The following is a 13917-nucleotide window of genomic DNA, read 5'->3' on the forward strand; positions in this document are numbered from 1 at the left end:
TGCTGAAAAAATTTGTACGTTAGTAGTCACATACTTTCATTATCAAGATTTGTTATTACTTATGACACAAATGTAATGTACAAAAATTGAGACGAAAATATGTATATGGTATTGGAAAGTACAGAATTGTATATCAAACGTGAAAACAACAATTTTTCACGAAAAGTATACTGAAGTACAGAGAGATCTGCAAAGGAAAATTTAAAAATTTAATTAATTCACAAGCAATCACAAGTTTAAAATTCATACTAGCGTCACACCAACATACTTAATACTCAAAAGTCGTTGTTACTTGTTAACACTTACATATCTAACTTAAATTAAGAAATAAATTGTCCACAACACACAACCTAAAACTAAAACTTAGATTATGTTTCCACAAGCATACATCTTAAAATTATGACTTACATGTAAGATTCCTCACAAGCATACATCTTAAAATTATGACTTACATGAAAGATTCCTCACAAGCATACATCTTATAATTAAGATTATTACTAAGGGTTTCTCACAAGCACACATATTATAACTAAATTCTTGACCAAGAAATTTTCTCACAAGCGTTCAACTTAAAACTAAGTATGAATGAAAATAATTGGATGATATTGATTTTAACTTTTTACCATTTTTACCATCAATAGAATACCATTATTCCATGAGTCATTCATTGGGCCACGTCTACTTGTTCTCTGGGCATGCCGTCATCTCGTTTTAGTAATCACTCCCGTTTTGCTTCTTAGTCGGAAAAGCGCAAAAGGCAACTTTTCCTTTCGGTCGCTTGCGCGAGAAATTAATAGAAAAAATAAATAAATAAAATTGTTATTAAACAAATTCGGTAACGGAGATGAAAGTTAAGCTCGTCATTGAGAAATCCTTAAAAGAAGAACTTCAAAATGTAAGCAAAACCATTGGTGCAGCATGGTGGTCTTCGTGGCTGGATTTCTTCGATCAAACGGATTGCACACTTAAACTACAATAAATTTTCAACGTTCATGCAGGAACAAAAAAAATTTGTTCCACAACGAACTCAAATTTATTACAGTTGAAAAAAATAAAAGCTGTAAAGTATAACAATTATTAAAGATACACGTGTTTCAGATCACCATTCTTGAAAAATTTATCGATAGAAATGAATTGTAAAGTATTAGATTAATTCAAAACATGAATATATAAGAGAAATGCAAGAATTTTGCGATAATAATCTTTCGAATGAAGATTAACAATGAAAAATTCGAACCTTTGAAGACATAAACCTGTGAAATTAATTTGTATTAATAGATTCTAAAAATTTTGTAAAATTTTGGTTTTACATATTACTAATGGATTAATAATTTGTAAATTTACATTTTACAAAATTAAAAGAAAAACCCAACAGTTTATTGACAAGTTTGATGATCTAGCAATAATAATCGCTAAATCAAAACCAACGGAGACAGCTGAAATTTTTAATTTTGATTAGTTAAGTGAGATTGTGTTAAAAGTTACGTTATCATAAAAAGAAGCTTCGAACTTTTTTAGAGGATAACTATTTGTCAACACAATTAATGAAAGACTTAGAAATGAATTAATGTCAAGAATTACACAGTTACATAAATATGACTTATTTCAGCAACCGCTTCGTACTCTTGAAATCAAAACTATATAAAATCAATACATTTTGTTCTGTTGTAGAAATTATTAGCGTATCTTATGTAAATTTAAAAGTTAACAAAGGAACTGTTATACTTTCAAATTCTCCTCAGATACTTAAATTTTCTACTTGACAGAATATTACACTCTTGGGAAATGTACGTAAAAAAGCAGAGTGTCTTACGTAATTCATAATCGTTAAATTTAAATTACCTTAATTTGTTTAATTTAGCAACAACAGTTGATCACAACTTTGTTTTTAATTTGTGAGAGACTGTATATTGTAAAATTAAACCAAAAGTGATTCTTAACTGGGATGAATCGACAAAATGTTGTTTCGATCAAGCATAAGTTTTATTCTTGAGCAAAAAACATTTTCATAATTTTATACACTGATGGAGCATCTATGCAAGAGCACAACTTGATTCTTACTGTTTGAGAAAAAAAAAAAAATGTTTATTTTTTCAAAAACAGCTGATAGACAAATTGAGATCTTCAAAATCTTTGTTGTTATTTCATATATAGTTTATAAATAGATGTAAGTACTGAAAATCTAGTTTTTTAAACCACAACGTAGAAAAGAGAAAAAGCCTCTCCTCTATTTGTAGAATTAAAAACTAGAGTCGATTGCGTACTTGAAAAGACCTAAATAAAGAGAAGATCTTGACAAGTACTAGTCTACGCCCTATTATGACAATTGCATGAAAATCATTCAACCTGGCACTCACGGATTTACTCATCCATCACACTTCATTCCCAACATGAAAAGTACATCGCGCGTAACAATTCAATGTGAACCGAATTGCCTTCAAATGGAACTGTCGCAGCAATGAACTTATCAATAAAATATTGAAACATCGAAAAACAATTTTACAATCTAGAAAAAGTTGAAGGAAAGAGAGCGATATTCACCTTTTACGTAACGAAGAAGAGACCTCCGAAGAGGAGGCTCTTGAGTTACAGCTTCTTGATATAACAAACCCTCTGAAGTTGGTTGGAGGATGAGGGGGCGTTCGTGCAATCATCCCAAAACCGCAGAAGGCGCGTCTTGGAAGATTGCTGGCGAACCACATTCCCTTTGTTGACCAGGGCTTCTCTCAGGCAGTCATCAAGGACCCTCTGGACTCTGGAATTGGATCTTGAGGCACACGAATTGGCGCTTTATGTGGCTTTTTACCCGAAAAAAACAAGACATCTGAGCCTCGCCGAAGAATTCGTGCGAGTCTACAGAGACGCTTGACAATTAAGGAAAAAAAAAAAAAAGGAAAAAAACTAAGCGCAACGAAATTGAAATCCGCGAGCCACAGCAGCCGATGGGAGGAATTTCGGAGTAAAAAGGGCGCCTGCTTACACCGAAAATACGGCATAGCCTCGCCAAAAAATAATGACAACATAAAAAAGTAAAAACGAAGTCAAGCCTCGTCCGACCGAACTCGGGGACCGCGGTTTCGTTGAGCTGAGGCTTGACTCTTCACTCCGATCGAGAAAAGCTCGACCGTAGCGGAATCCCTGATAACCGAATCATCATTTGGCTCTTTGATGGATGTCATCTTGGTTTAAAAAGCTAAACACTTGGGAGAAAAAGGCACAAATTCTGTTTTCCATTGGTGAAAATGAACTGGATGAGGATGTGCACAGACAATTCAAGTGAGTTATGATGAATGTGAGGATGAAATTTTTTTTACAATCTTCGTCGTAGATGTATATATCAATACAGTACCATTTACAATTAATACCCTTCATTTTTTCTTTTACTTGCACAATGTTGTGTGCAAATCGTAGATATATGTGTAACATTTATATAAACATGTAATTTATATATCATATGTCGTTTGGAAATAAAATGAAGTTCTTGTACAGTGTCAAAAAGAATAAATAATTTCTTTTGTATACATGTACGGGGGTGTTTTATAATATTTACCGCGAGATACGAGAATATGCATACGAGTGCAGTCGCACACGCATGAATATGTCGCCGTTACCTCGCACATACCATAGTTATATAATAGATATTTATATTAAATATGTATGCGTTACGAACAAAGCGAATTATGTACACGTGGTTAGTAAAAAAAAAAAAAATCAAGTGCGAGGCACCTGCTTGTCTATTTGGTGTACGACGGAAAAGACGGTTTGATCCACTTTTCTTGACAAAGCCGATCAAACCGCTTGAAATCGCCGCCAATGTAGCGTATAACGCGGATGCATATAACAAGCAGATGCTTCATCGATGTGAGTTAGAGAGTGTAGATTGAGAGAAAAAAAAAGAACTACCGTAGGAAGCGTGGCATGCAAGACGAATTACGCAAAACGGTCAATATGGGTTAATGTTTTTCTTTTCAATATTCAACATCGAGTCGAGACGTAATAATTTCCATTGTTTCGATTGATTTTAATCTCGAGATGGAGAAATACATCAGTCGAGCGAGAAAAAAAAAATAAAGTGGAATTCTAGAATGTGGCGACTGAAAACAATTACGGCCCAAAAAATCCAGAGAGCCAAGGTGAAGGAACAATGAACGGAAAGTAAAAACACGAGGAGAGGAGTGCTTAAGAAAGAAGAGAGAGAACAAATTCAGAGCGTGCAATAAAGGAAAGTAGGAAGGCTGGCAAGACCAGTCGAGTGTTTGCTCTCGCTCTCCCGTCGCAATCGTCCATAATTATTTTCCTTTCACCAACTAGCTCCTTGGCGCGCCAATTTTTTCAGGCCTTCGCTAGAACTCTTGGAATTCCATCGGTTGTATTTTTCTACAACGACTGAGTACCCGGAATAAAAAATTTTTTCTTTCGACATTCGCGAACGACTCGAACAAAGGTATTGGCGTCTCGACGCGGTGTGAATGTTAGTTTGAAGGTTGTTCCTTTTTTCTCTTTATATACTCTTTAAGAGCTTTCTTTCATATCCCTCCGTTTATTAACTACTACGTGTGTTTAGTAAGAAAACTACAGAAAGAAAAAAAAAAAAAATGAAAAAAATTGGACTAAGTATAAAACTACGAGGTGCTTATTCATTTTTTTTTTTGCAATTTGTTGAAATATATTCAGAGAGAAAAAAAACTCGTGGGATCTGGGGGGATGTTTATTCATGTCGGTAGATTCGACGAGCGAAGTTTGCTCTCGTTAAAACCAATCGTCGGATTTTGAACGAGAGGGCCGCCTCCCTCGTCGGATCTCCCGCTACTCACAACATTTAATTAAGAAATTTATTTATATCCTACGGCATTGCTGACAACGTGGTGCAACTCTTGTGTGTGTATGTTTGGATTTATTTTACGCGTGTAAAACTTCACTCAAAATACAAGGTAAGAAATTCGATGGAAAGACTTGGAAAACAATGGTTCATTGTAATTGAACACGCGACGCGATTTAAAAGATACTCAAGTTTGCCATTCACATGTTGGTTTCAAAAAGTCTGTTCAAGGTAACATTGTCTCTGGCGGCTTGGAAAAAACGACCTCCGCCATCAATGCGAGCACGCGATACAATCATTCCTTTGTACTGTAAAATAGGGACGAATAGATGCGGTGTGATGAATCGTTTGAAAATCTATAAGCGAGAACATGGTATTGACGAATCTCCTCTTACCGGCAATACGAAAAGAAATGACAATGCAAAAAAGAAAAAAAAAACACCGCACTGGCATTGATGAGAGAGTTCGCTCCTCTCTCTTCGCTATTACCTTGGATCTCTCACGTTGAGACCGCCACCGGTTGTGCGATCACCTAGCATGGGACCTAACGGAAAAAAAGAAAAAAAGAATCCATTACTCCGCGAGTGCACACTACTTGATCAATCCAGAGTATATCATTTAGGGGCCTCTAAATGCAAACCTCGAGTCCTCGGCAGAGTTGAAAAAAAACTCCAGCCAAGGACTCTCTATGCGGTTCATTCAGCTCAGTTCCCTCCGCATTTGCTGGCAGCTGTGTGCGCGAGTTCGCTACCGGCAGATGCGGTCCGACTCATGAGGGGAACACCGAGGCCCAAGGGGAAGAGAGAACGTAACAAAAAAAACAGGCACGACGTTGCCTTTCTCGCGATTGTCGTGTGACTTTCTTTGGATCTGGGGATTGATTTCGCAACTGGTACGGTTCGTTGATCTCACTTTATTTGGGTCGCGGGTTCACTTATCTTTCGTAAGAGCACCGTTACACGAGCCGTATCTCTCTCCACCTTTTTTTTTGTGCTAGAAATTTTTTCGACTTTGCTTGGATGATGTATATATTTCGTTATGAGCGAACGCTGAACTTGGAAAATAAGAGGGCTCTCCTTCCTAAGCGCGGGGGAAGGGCCACCGAAGGCCGACGAGTTTTCGTGGGAACGCTCCTCTACCGCGGCCGACTGTTTCGTTCGTATTTGCTTTTCTTCCTTTTGCCGGCAGCGCGTGTTTCTTACGAATTCCTTTGCAACCTATGGGTGAAAGAAACATTGCTTTGGGAATCTGTTTGTTTGCCGCGGCTTCGACGAAATCTCAAATTGAAGAGCGAAAAAATTTTTGGTATTACGAGGAAAAAAAGGGGATGGCTGTACCGGTGATTAAAAGCTGCTTTAGAGCTTTGAGCGATGGCGTCTTGTGAGTCATTGATTTCGTGCGATGAGAGAGAGGACGTTGTAATCGAGCTTGACAACTTTTTCAAAATCGAATTACAATCGATAGAAAAAAAGGGGGGCGTCAAAGGAGGCCGACGCGAGGCGGCGGAGGAGATATATGCGCGGTCGCAATTTTTGTCGTCGTCCTAAGCAGACCCCTTTTTTTTCATGAGAAAAAAAAAATAATAAATAAATAAAAAAAACAAAATGTTTACATGTATATTATTGGGAATAAAAATTTACTTGACATGATTATTGTATCATACGTACTGTGTTTATAATCCTTTCAATAAACGCGACTAAATGCTGAAAAAGAAACAGAAGAGAAACAAAACGGCAAAGAAAAATGTAAGACGCATTATTTGTCTTTTACATGAGACAAAACAAAAGTTATTAATTTTGACATAGACATACAGTTGTATATATATATTATGTAGTCAATAATAATCGCAATTAAAAAAATCAAAGAAAGATTTTAGTCAGAGACTATGCCACGCTTGAAAGAATTGTGTTGCTCAATAGTTGTTTAAATGTTGCACCAACCTGCCTAACAATGGAATAAGTTTTGGTCGCCGCAGCTCCTCGAGTAGTGGACACTCGTGACTTTAAATTGTTTTTATAATGTTTTAATAAACTGAACTAGTTAACGATTTAACGACAAGATTCAATATATTCATAAACTAGAAAAAAAATTTTCTTTTATGATTGACGCGGTCAAATTATCAAAAAATCGATTCAAAAAAATTAAGTAAACCGCGTCCACTGGAAACAAGGTAGCCAACGACGGCTCAATGGTAATTGGCATGGAGAGCCTACCTTGTGAGTCCCTTTGAGCTTGTGCGGCGTCGTGGGCTGCTAGGAACACTTCATCTTGCTGACCTGGTGGTATGGCTGCAGCACCGACTCCTGGATTACTCCTGTCACCGCCCATGTGCCAAGGTTGTACACCTGTACCAGTTGACCAATCCGAAAAAATTTCCCGATTTTATGAATTAGCGTACAATTATGTAAATTTTGTCATGTCATTTTTTTTCCCATGAAAATATGTTAAGGTGATACAAGGTGTTACAAAAAAAAAAAAAAAAAAAAAAAGTACAGAACTATTAAATGGTATAATCTATGTCGAGTCAAGAACCTCCAAGTACTGTGATGACTATATTTTATTTTCCATCATATGTATCCAATGCAGTTTCGCACATATTACACGTAGTAGGTGAATTTAAAGTTGTATAATGTATAATGTATTTTAATGTACAGATTTCGAATATAGCATGTTTCATACCGTTTCCACTCTGCATAAACAGATTAAATATATATTTAAGCAGAAGGATAAAGTATGAATTTGATCTACCAACGAAGCGAAGAAGAAGAGCTAATTAAAGTCGCCCAACTCTATTAGACGTTGGAACAATTCATTCATTCGAGGAATGTATTACAAATAAAATCGAACACTATTGGCACAGACGAAACTAATTAGAGAATCTCTATGAAACTTTTTTCTTAGTAAAGTTTCTTCTAACAATGTTTAACTTTTTCAAATAGAACTGTAAGGTCGAACGATTGACTCCATACATCTCGGAGGCCTGGCTCGTACTGATGCCCAGATGTAGAATGGCTTCAAGGGATTGTTTAATTGAGTCTAAGCTAACCTTCCGGGCCTGATTGGTGGCGAGCGAGCTCAGCAACTTGCCCACGTCGACGTCAAAGCTGCCCTTGGGTAACGCTAGGAGGTGCTGCCTGACGTCGACGCTGGCATTTATTGCTGTGCAACGAGAGCGCGTGGGAACTAAGAGCTGGGGAGAAGCTTGGTGATCATGATGACGTACCGACGCGCGCGACCAACCTGCAACGAGAGGAGAAAGCCCAAGCTCTACTCTCTTTTGCCGGATGGTTTTATATTTAGGACATAAAAATTTTATCAAGATATACATAGTAGGTCGTGATTAACGTCATTGCAATTATATAAAATGTCATAAGGTCAGATTACCATAATTGCACTCAAGAAGATCTAAAATTTATATTTTGATAAGACTTTAAATACTAATGAAAATTCTGTTTACGATGAAAAATTTTATACATCAATGAAATGGTTTTTAATAAAATTAGCTTCATCAAAATTGTTATTTACAACTTGATCGATTAGGTAAATGCTATCAAGATTACAATATCAAATACAATATGTTACAAGAGTCGAAGGTTTTTCTTGAATTTTGATTCACCTTATTTATCAAGACGTAAAAAGAACAATGGAGATAAAACTGACAAGTATTGCTATGAGATCATTATTTTGTAATTGACAAGAAACAGAATTTTTTTAGTATACCGATTTTGTAATTGTAATCTATGAAAGAACTCAACATTACTCTCACAAAAATAGTAAAAAAGTAATATAAATTGTAACTACACTAGATGGGAACACAATACCTGCTTTCTTTGAAAGTACAGGGTTATGCAAGTTATAATAATTTACTTTCACAATGCAAAGTGAGCAACGCGTTTTACGTATTTTCAGTACTTGGTCTCGACATAGTAAAAACAAGGTAAAAAAAAATCGAACGAGAAAAGTAACCCTAAATGACTAAGAATAAAACGATGCTTACCGCCGTGTTGAGAAGGATCATGACTCGGGCCTGGCCTAGTGGATTCCTGTTCATCAAGTTCTCTTAAGTCATTCATGTCATCATCGAGGTTCGTCAGATCCTCGACGCTTTCTTGGTCGTCCATATACTCAGACTTTGGTTGAATCATTTCCTCCGTAGGCTCGGCCTTCTCGTGCGACATCTAAATCAAGACAACGAAACGATAAATATTATACTATTGAAGCAATTACGATTGTAACAGGCTTTAGGGCACTATTCTTACCTGCATCATTTCTTCCGTAGGCGGCTTGGTGAGCTGTTGCATGAGCGCGGACCTGCCGACCGGATCCGCTTGATCGGCGTGTGACTTATCTTCGGCAACGGGTGCAACAAGAGCTGGTGCGGTCAGGTCGGATGAGTTTGAGGCGTCATGGTTGTTATCAATAGAGCCAGTTGTATCTTCGTTGCCCAAGCTTCTCCTTCTCGTTCGCTTCCTTCTCCTAGTTGGACTTTGAGAACCTTCCCTGTAATGTACACGAGAGAAAATTATAGTTACAACAGTTTGTCATTAGCCACGAGTGACAAAAATTTGAGTGGAAAATTCTCATCTATACCTTGAGGAGAGACCCCTGAGCTGTGGACTGGCCGAGCATTCAGGCAGATCACTAACGGAGACCTGCGACAGACTGGACCTAGGAACTTTGCTGTTCTTTTCGATCGTCAGACCGGAAGACGCATGCGGCGGAATGTCGGCGGCTGCCGTAGAGGCGGATGCTGCGACTGCGGACGATGCAGTGGCAGTGGCGGCTTGTTTCGAGGACCTGGTGTTCTCGGCTTTGCTTGTCGTTGTGCTGCTCGTGCTGCTGGCACCACCTGTTCGGTTGTCTGACAGCCCCTTAATCTGTAGTGACTCAGCAGCTTTCAGCAGTGCCGTCAGTTGCTCTTGTGAAATGTTCACTTCGCCTCGGTACATGTACTCCATCATAGCTTTTAACTCTTTGAACTTGACATCCTTAAGGATGAAGACCGGGTGCTTATCATAATGTTCCGACAGAAGACCCTGTAAAGTAAAAAATAAACATTGCAATTATTGTTGGTTTGATAAAAATTCTTCTTCCAATTTTTTAATTACACAAGTGTTTTGAATGTATGGTTCTATAATTCCAACAATTTTTTGACTTTATGTCTAGTGCATTGCATTTTAAAGTAATTGCATCACAAGTGCATCGTTAATTTTTAGTCGATATTGATGATGGAATTGAAATTTGAAACAAATAAAATTCATCTAGGAGCAAGATTGAAAGTCATTCGAGGCCGTTTTCCACAAAATAATAGTTATAGACACAACGAAAAGAGTTAACAATGGTTGAATGTGAAGCGCGTCCTACAAAAGGTTCAACGCCGGCTGGAAAAAGTAGATAAGGGGGAGAGAACAGGTTTGCGGCGTCAGTCTCCCCCACTCCGGGCGTCCAGTAATGTCCCAGGCACAAGTGCCCTGGAAAGCGGCCATCTTGCTTTCCCTGGGTACAAGTATTGATCAGGAGAAGCAGCGCGAGAGAGAAGGTAAGCTAGCACAGGCGGTGGCCCGAGCCAGAAAACTAGAGAATCTGCGCTGGTGGAGGGGGCACGCCGCGAGAAGAGGGACCAAGCTATGGCTCTGACTGGACGGATAGGAGCAATACACATAGCTGTACTTCGAACGCTGGGCGCCATTTTGTTCCGAAAGAGCTACTGCTGGTTGCTGCCTCATTTTCCTCCAGCTATATTTTCATTTGGTATTGATTGTACCGAGGAGCAGGGGAACTGCACAACGATCGATACAGAGATGCTACTATATCGTATCAACGATTATTACCTTGTTTGACTAATAAATATTTACTTTGCAGAACTATCGACTGGGATATTATGAATGTAAATTCCAAGACAATATTAATACTGGTGGGCAAATTTTTTTATATAATTGCAAATTTATTTAGGACATTTATGTTACAAATAACTCTTAATAATGCAAAGAATTGGAGTTATTCAAATTATGTGATTAAATGTATTAAAACTGTTTGCAAGCCATTAAAAACAAAGTTTCATAAAATTTGCACAAATTAGGTCAAAATTATTGATCCAACTCTGTTGTTGGATCTCTGCCAAATGATATATGAAAGCAAAGGGGATACCAATTTCAGGATTAATTACCATACATTCAAAATACTAATGAATAATGTAACATTGGTCAACTTGTACACTGGGACGTGCTATTAAATATTTGAAGTTGACATGACAATGTTACGATGACATATATTTTAAAATGTTAAAAAAGAAACTTACCTCAAAGTATGGGCTGCAGGCGGAAAGGACTACTTTGTGGGCCTTTAGATACTTCCCTTCCGCCGCCAACGTACAGTCAACCAGAGTCCCGCTCTCCAACAGCGTATCAAAATTCTGAATGAGAGTGGACTGGTGATTGTTCCACCTCAGGCAGAACTGTTGGTCGTCCTCCATCTCGATTCTGTACAAGCCAAAAAACAAAACTTGCCCTTAGTCGTACTCTTGACAATTACAAGTCCTCGCTACCTCCCTCCCGATTCACTCAGTCGTGTCGCACACATTTAAATATTCAGTTAACACGTTGGACAACAACAAAACGGAACGCGTCAACGGATTTGGTCCATATGAGTTAACTGCGACTAGTGTAAAGCGCGAACTTGGTCGAGGGGGAGAGCGTACGCAAGAAAGCTCCGGTTCGAGGCGCGGAAGCTTCCAAAATGGCCGAGATGATGCAAGCGCGTCGGGTCTCGCGAGCGGTGGCGGCGGTGCGCCTTTCCCTTTGTGCGTTGGTCTGTCTCTCTTTGGTTAACGATCGTAGGTACAAACGCGAGAGACGAACGATGGGTAAAATGGGGGATGACAACACACAACCCGACGCCCCTTTTCCTCGATGTTTGCAAGCTGCGCATGCGCTGTTGGGCTTATTTTATGTTTGTTTTTTTTTTTACGTTCCTCGCGAGGGGAACTTTTTGGGCTTGCCTTTGAAGGGGAAATGAAGCTGCTGCAACGCTGCCAAGTTGTGAAATTGCCAGCTAACGATCGTGGGCGGAGTGCCGCATAAATGCTGCGTTGGACCAAAAAACCCTTTCAGGGTGTGCTTTACTGTCTGGATGGGGGGATCTTGCAAAAATTATGTTTTATTCAAATAAGTCATGTTTCATTGTAAATAAAGAAAAAAAAACTTTTCTTACGATCATTTCAGAAGATAATTAGATAATTGAGAGTATGTAACTAAAAAATTAGAATGTTGTATTACAACCATTGTTTAGCTAATTAGGAAGCAATCTAATAATTAATTCAAAGACTTTATCGAAGATGTAGGAACTATTTTGATTTACCAATTGACGAGTATCAATTCGAAAATTTTGTTCAAAAATGTTATAAAAATTTAATTTTAAATAAGTTCGATTATAACTCAACTTAATTTAACAATTTAATAGTTATCGCTTATCATAGTAAAAATCATGGGGCAGTTATACCTAAACAAATGTTTAATCTTGAATAAAAAAAAGTAAAAATGCTAATAGGAATTAATGCAATAACATTATATTAATCACTCTAGCACATCAGCCGGCTACACGAAGAGCTCAATGGCCGGACAATGTAGCGCAGCACGCGATCGATAAGCGAGGAAAAAATACTACTTAATTTCTCTCTCTCTCTCACGTGCATGTGTGTAGTACGAAGGTGGGGCCGCCAACCAACACCGGCACGCGCTTGTTATTGCATAATGTGTTTATAAATGTGCTCAGCTTTCGCGCGCAATCGGCTCTTATTAAATGACTCGGAAATTCACAGCCCCAAGGTCCATGAATTAGTCGATATAGGTATGCTAAAGTGGACTGGTCCAAAAAGCGCAAGAGCTTCAACACTGCTTGGGCGAGTCCACTGCAACAAGATAACTTGGCGTAATCAATTCGAATCGATCAAGTATTTAACATTGTACAAAATGTTAATATTGAAATTAGCTTTATCAAGTTTAAGAAATAAAATACCAATACACGGCACGAGATAAATGGTGACACGGGCTTGTATATATTGCTCAGCAACGAGGTAGGAAAATCTGCAAAGGGGCAGAGAGAGGGGGAAATTGGGGGGAGTGAGAGAAAGACAGAGCGGCTTCACTTGAGAAGGCGAAGGAGAGAAATTCAACGGCACGCGACTCGCGACAACGAAGACAATATGGCCGCCGAACGAAGTTGAAGCCGTCCACAATGGCGACGTAGGCGTTGGTCCGTTCACGATGTCTGGGAGACGTGCGGCATGTCGTATATTAATCGCACTAATTTTAGACGCACAACCAAGACGTAATTCACGTACATGAACTCAAACGACGCAATAAAGGTACACGACTGATGCCTTGTCGTAAAAAAAATATGCTAACGATTTAAGCGCTACACTTTCATGCACCGAAAATTTGCAGGGGCTGGGGGGAAAAACAACGAAGTGCACAATAGAACGGACAGACACAAGACTCACCTCTAATCGACGCTAAAGTACGGAATTATCACAGCCAGGCGCGTCGTCTCCTGGAGGAACGACACCAACCCAGGCAGAGGGGTGTGTGTAAAAAAACTGCCCTCAGAGTCCAGCTGTCGTATCAGTAAGTAAATCTTCGAAGCCAACGGAGTCTCTCCTCAATTATGTGCGAACGCACCGCGGACGCGCGTACCCGTGTAGGAACTCACGACGTCCACTCGCTCAGCAATCTCAGCTCGTTCTGAGCAACAATGGCGCGGCGCGTACTCCTTGCCTGCGCGGCTCGTTCGTCTCTTCCAGCACGGCCCCACCACTACTCGCTTCTTTCTCCTTCCCCCTCTTTAACCGTCACGAACGTGTCACAGCGACCATCACGTGACTTAATTTGCCTGTACCAGGAGAGCGTAAAACTACCGAGAGTGACGGTCTGGAAAACGGTCAGGGGTAAGTGACTGATGCGCAGTCGCTTGGGAGATCGGTGGCGCGAGGGGGAGAGCGGAAGAACGAAGGAGAGGCCAGGAAAATGGTGGCGATGGAAATTCGCAGAAGCTAAGACTCCCGGTTGAACCGATTTCATGGCTTTGCCGATTTAATATAGAGG

General features: G+C 39.2%; 1 protein-coding gene across 16 annotated transcripts in view; it reads right to left on the reverse strand.

The window, feature by feature from the left end:
- The window catches only part of LOC106645527 (uncharacterized), a 207548-nt gene that overhangs the window by 192169 nt on the left and 1462 nt on the right, over positions 1 to 13917 (reverse strand). For 5 of the 16 annotated variants that reach the window (XM_089590546.1, XM_089590545.1, XM_089590547.1 and 2 more), the window contains exons 1-6: positions 13317 to 13572; positions 11118 to 11298; positions 9410 to 9855; positions 9079 to 9319; positions 8817 to 8997; positions 7033 to 7164 (exon numbers count right to left, since the gene is read on the reverse strand). In XM_089590546.1, coding sequence (XP_089446672.1) covers positions 7033 to 7164; positions 8817 to 8997; positions 9079 to 9319; positions 9410 to 9855; positions 11118 to 11291 — 1174 coding nt within the window. In that variant the 5' untranslated portion in view covers positions 11292 to 11298; positions 13317 to 13572. Of the gene's footprint in view, positions 1 to 7032; positions 7165 to 8816; positions 8998 to 9078; positions 9320 to 9409; positions 9856 to 11117; positions 11299 to 13316; positions 13576 to 13917 lie in introns of those variants that run through there. The other 11 variants (XM_089590549.1, XM_089590550.1, XM_089590551.1 and 8 more) reach the window with 5 other exon arrangements.

Source organism: Copidosoma floridanum, unplaced genomic scaffold, assembly GCF_036245765.1.
Source record: "Copidosoma floridanum isolate Cflo_tuat_1 unplaced genomic scaffold, Cflo_Japanese_pri ptg000012l, whole genome shotgun sequence".
Taxonomy (NCBI): Eukaryota; Metazoa; Arthropoda; class Insecta; order Hymenoptera; family Encyrtidae; genus Copidosoma; species Copidosoma floridanum.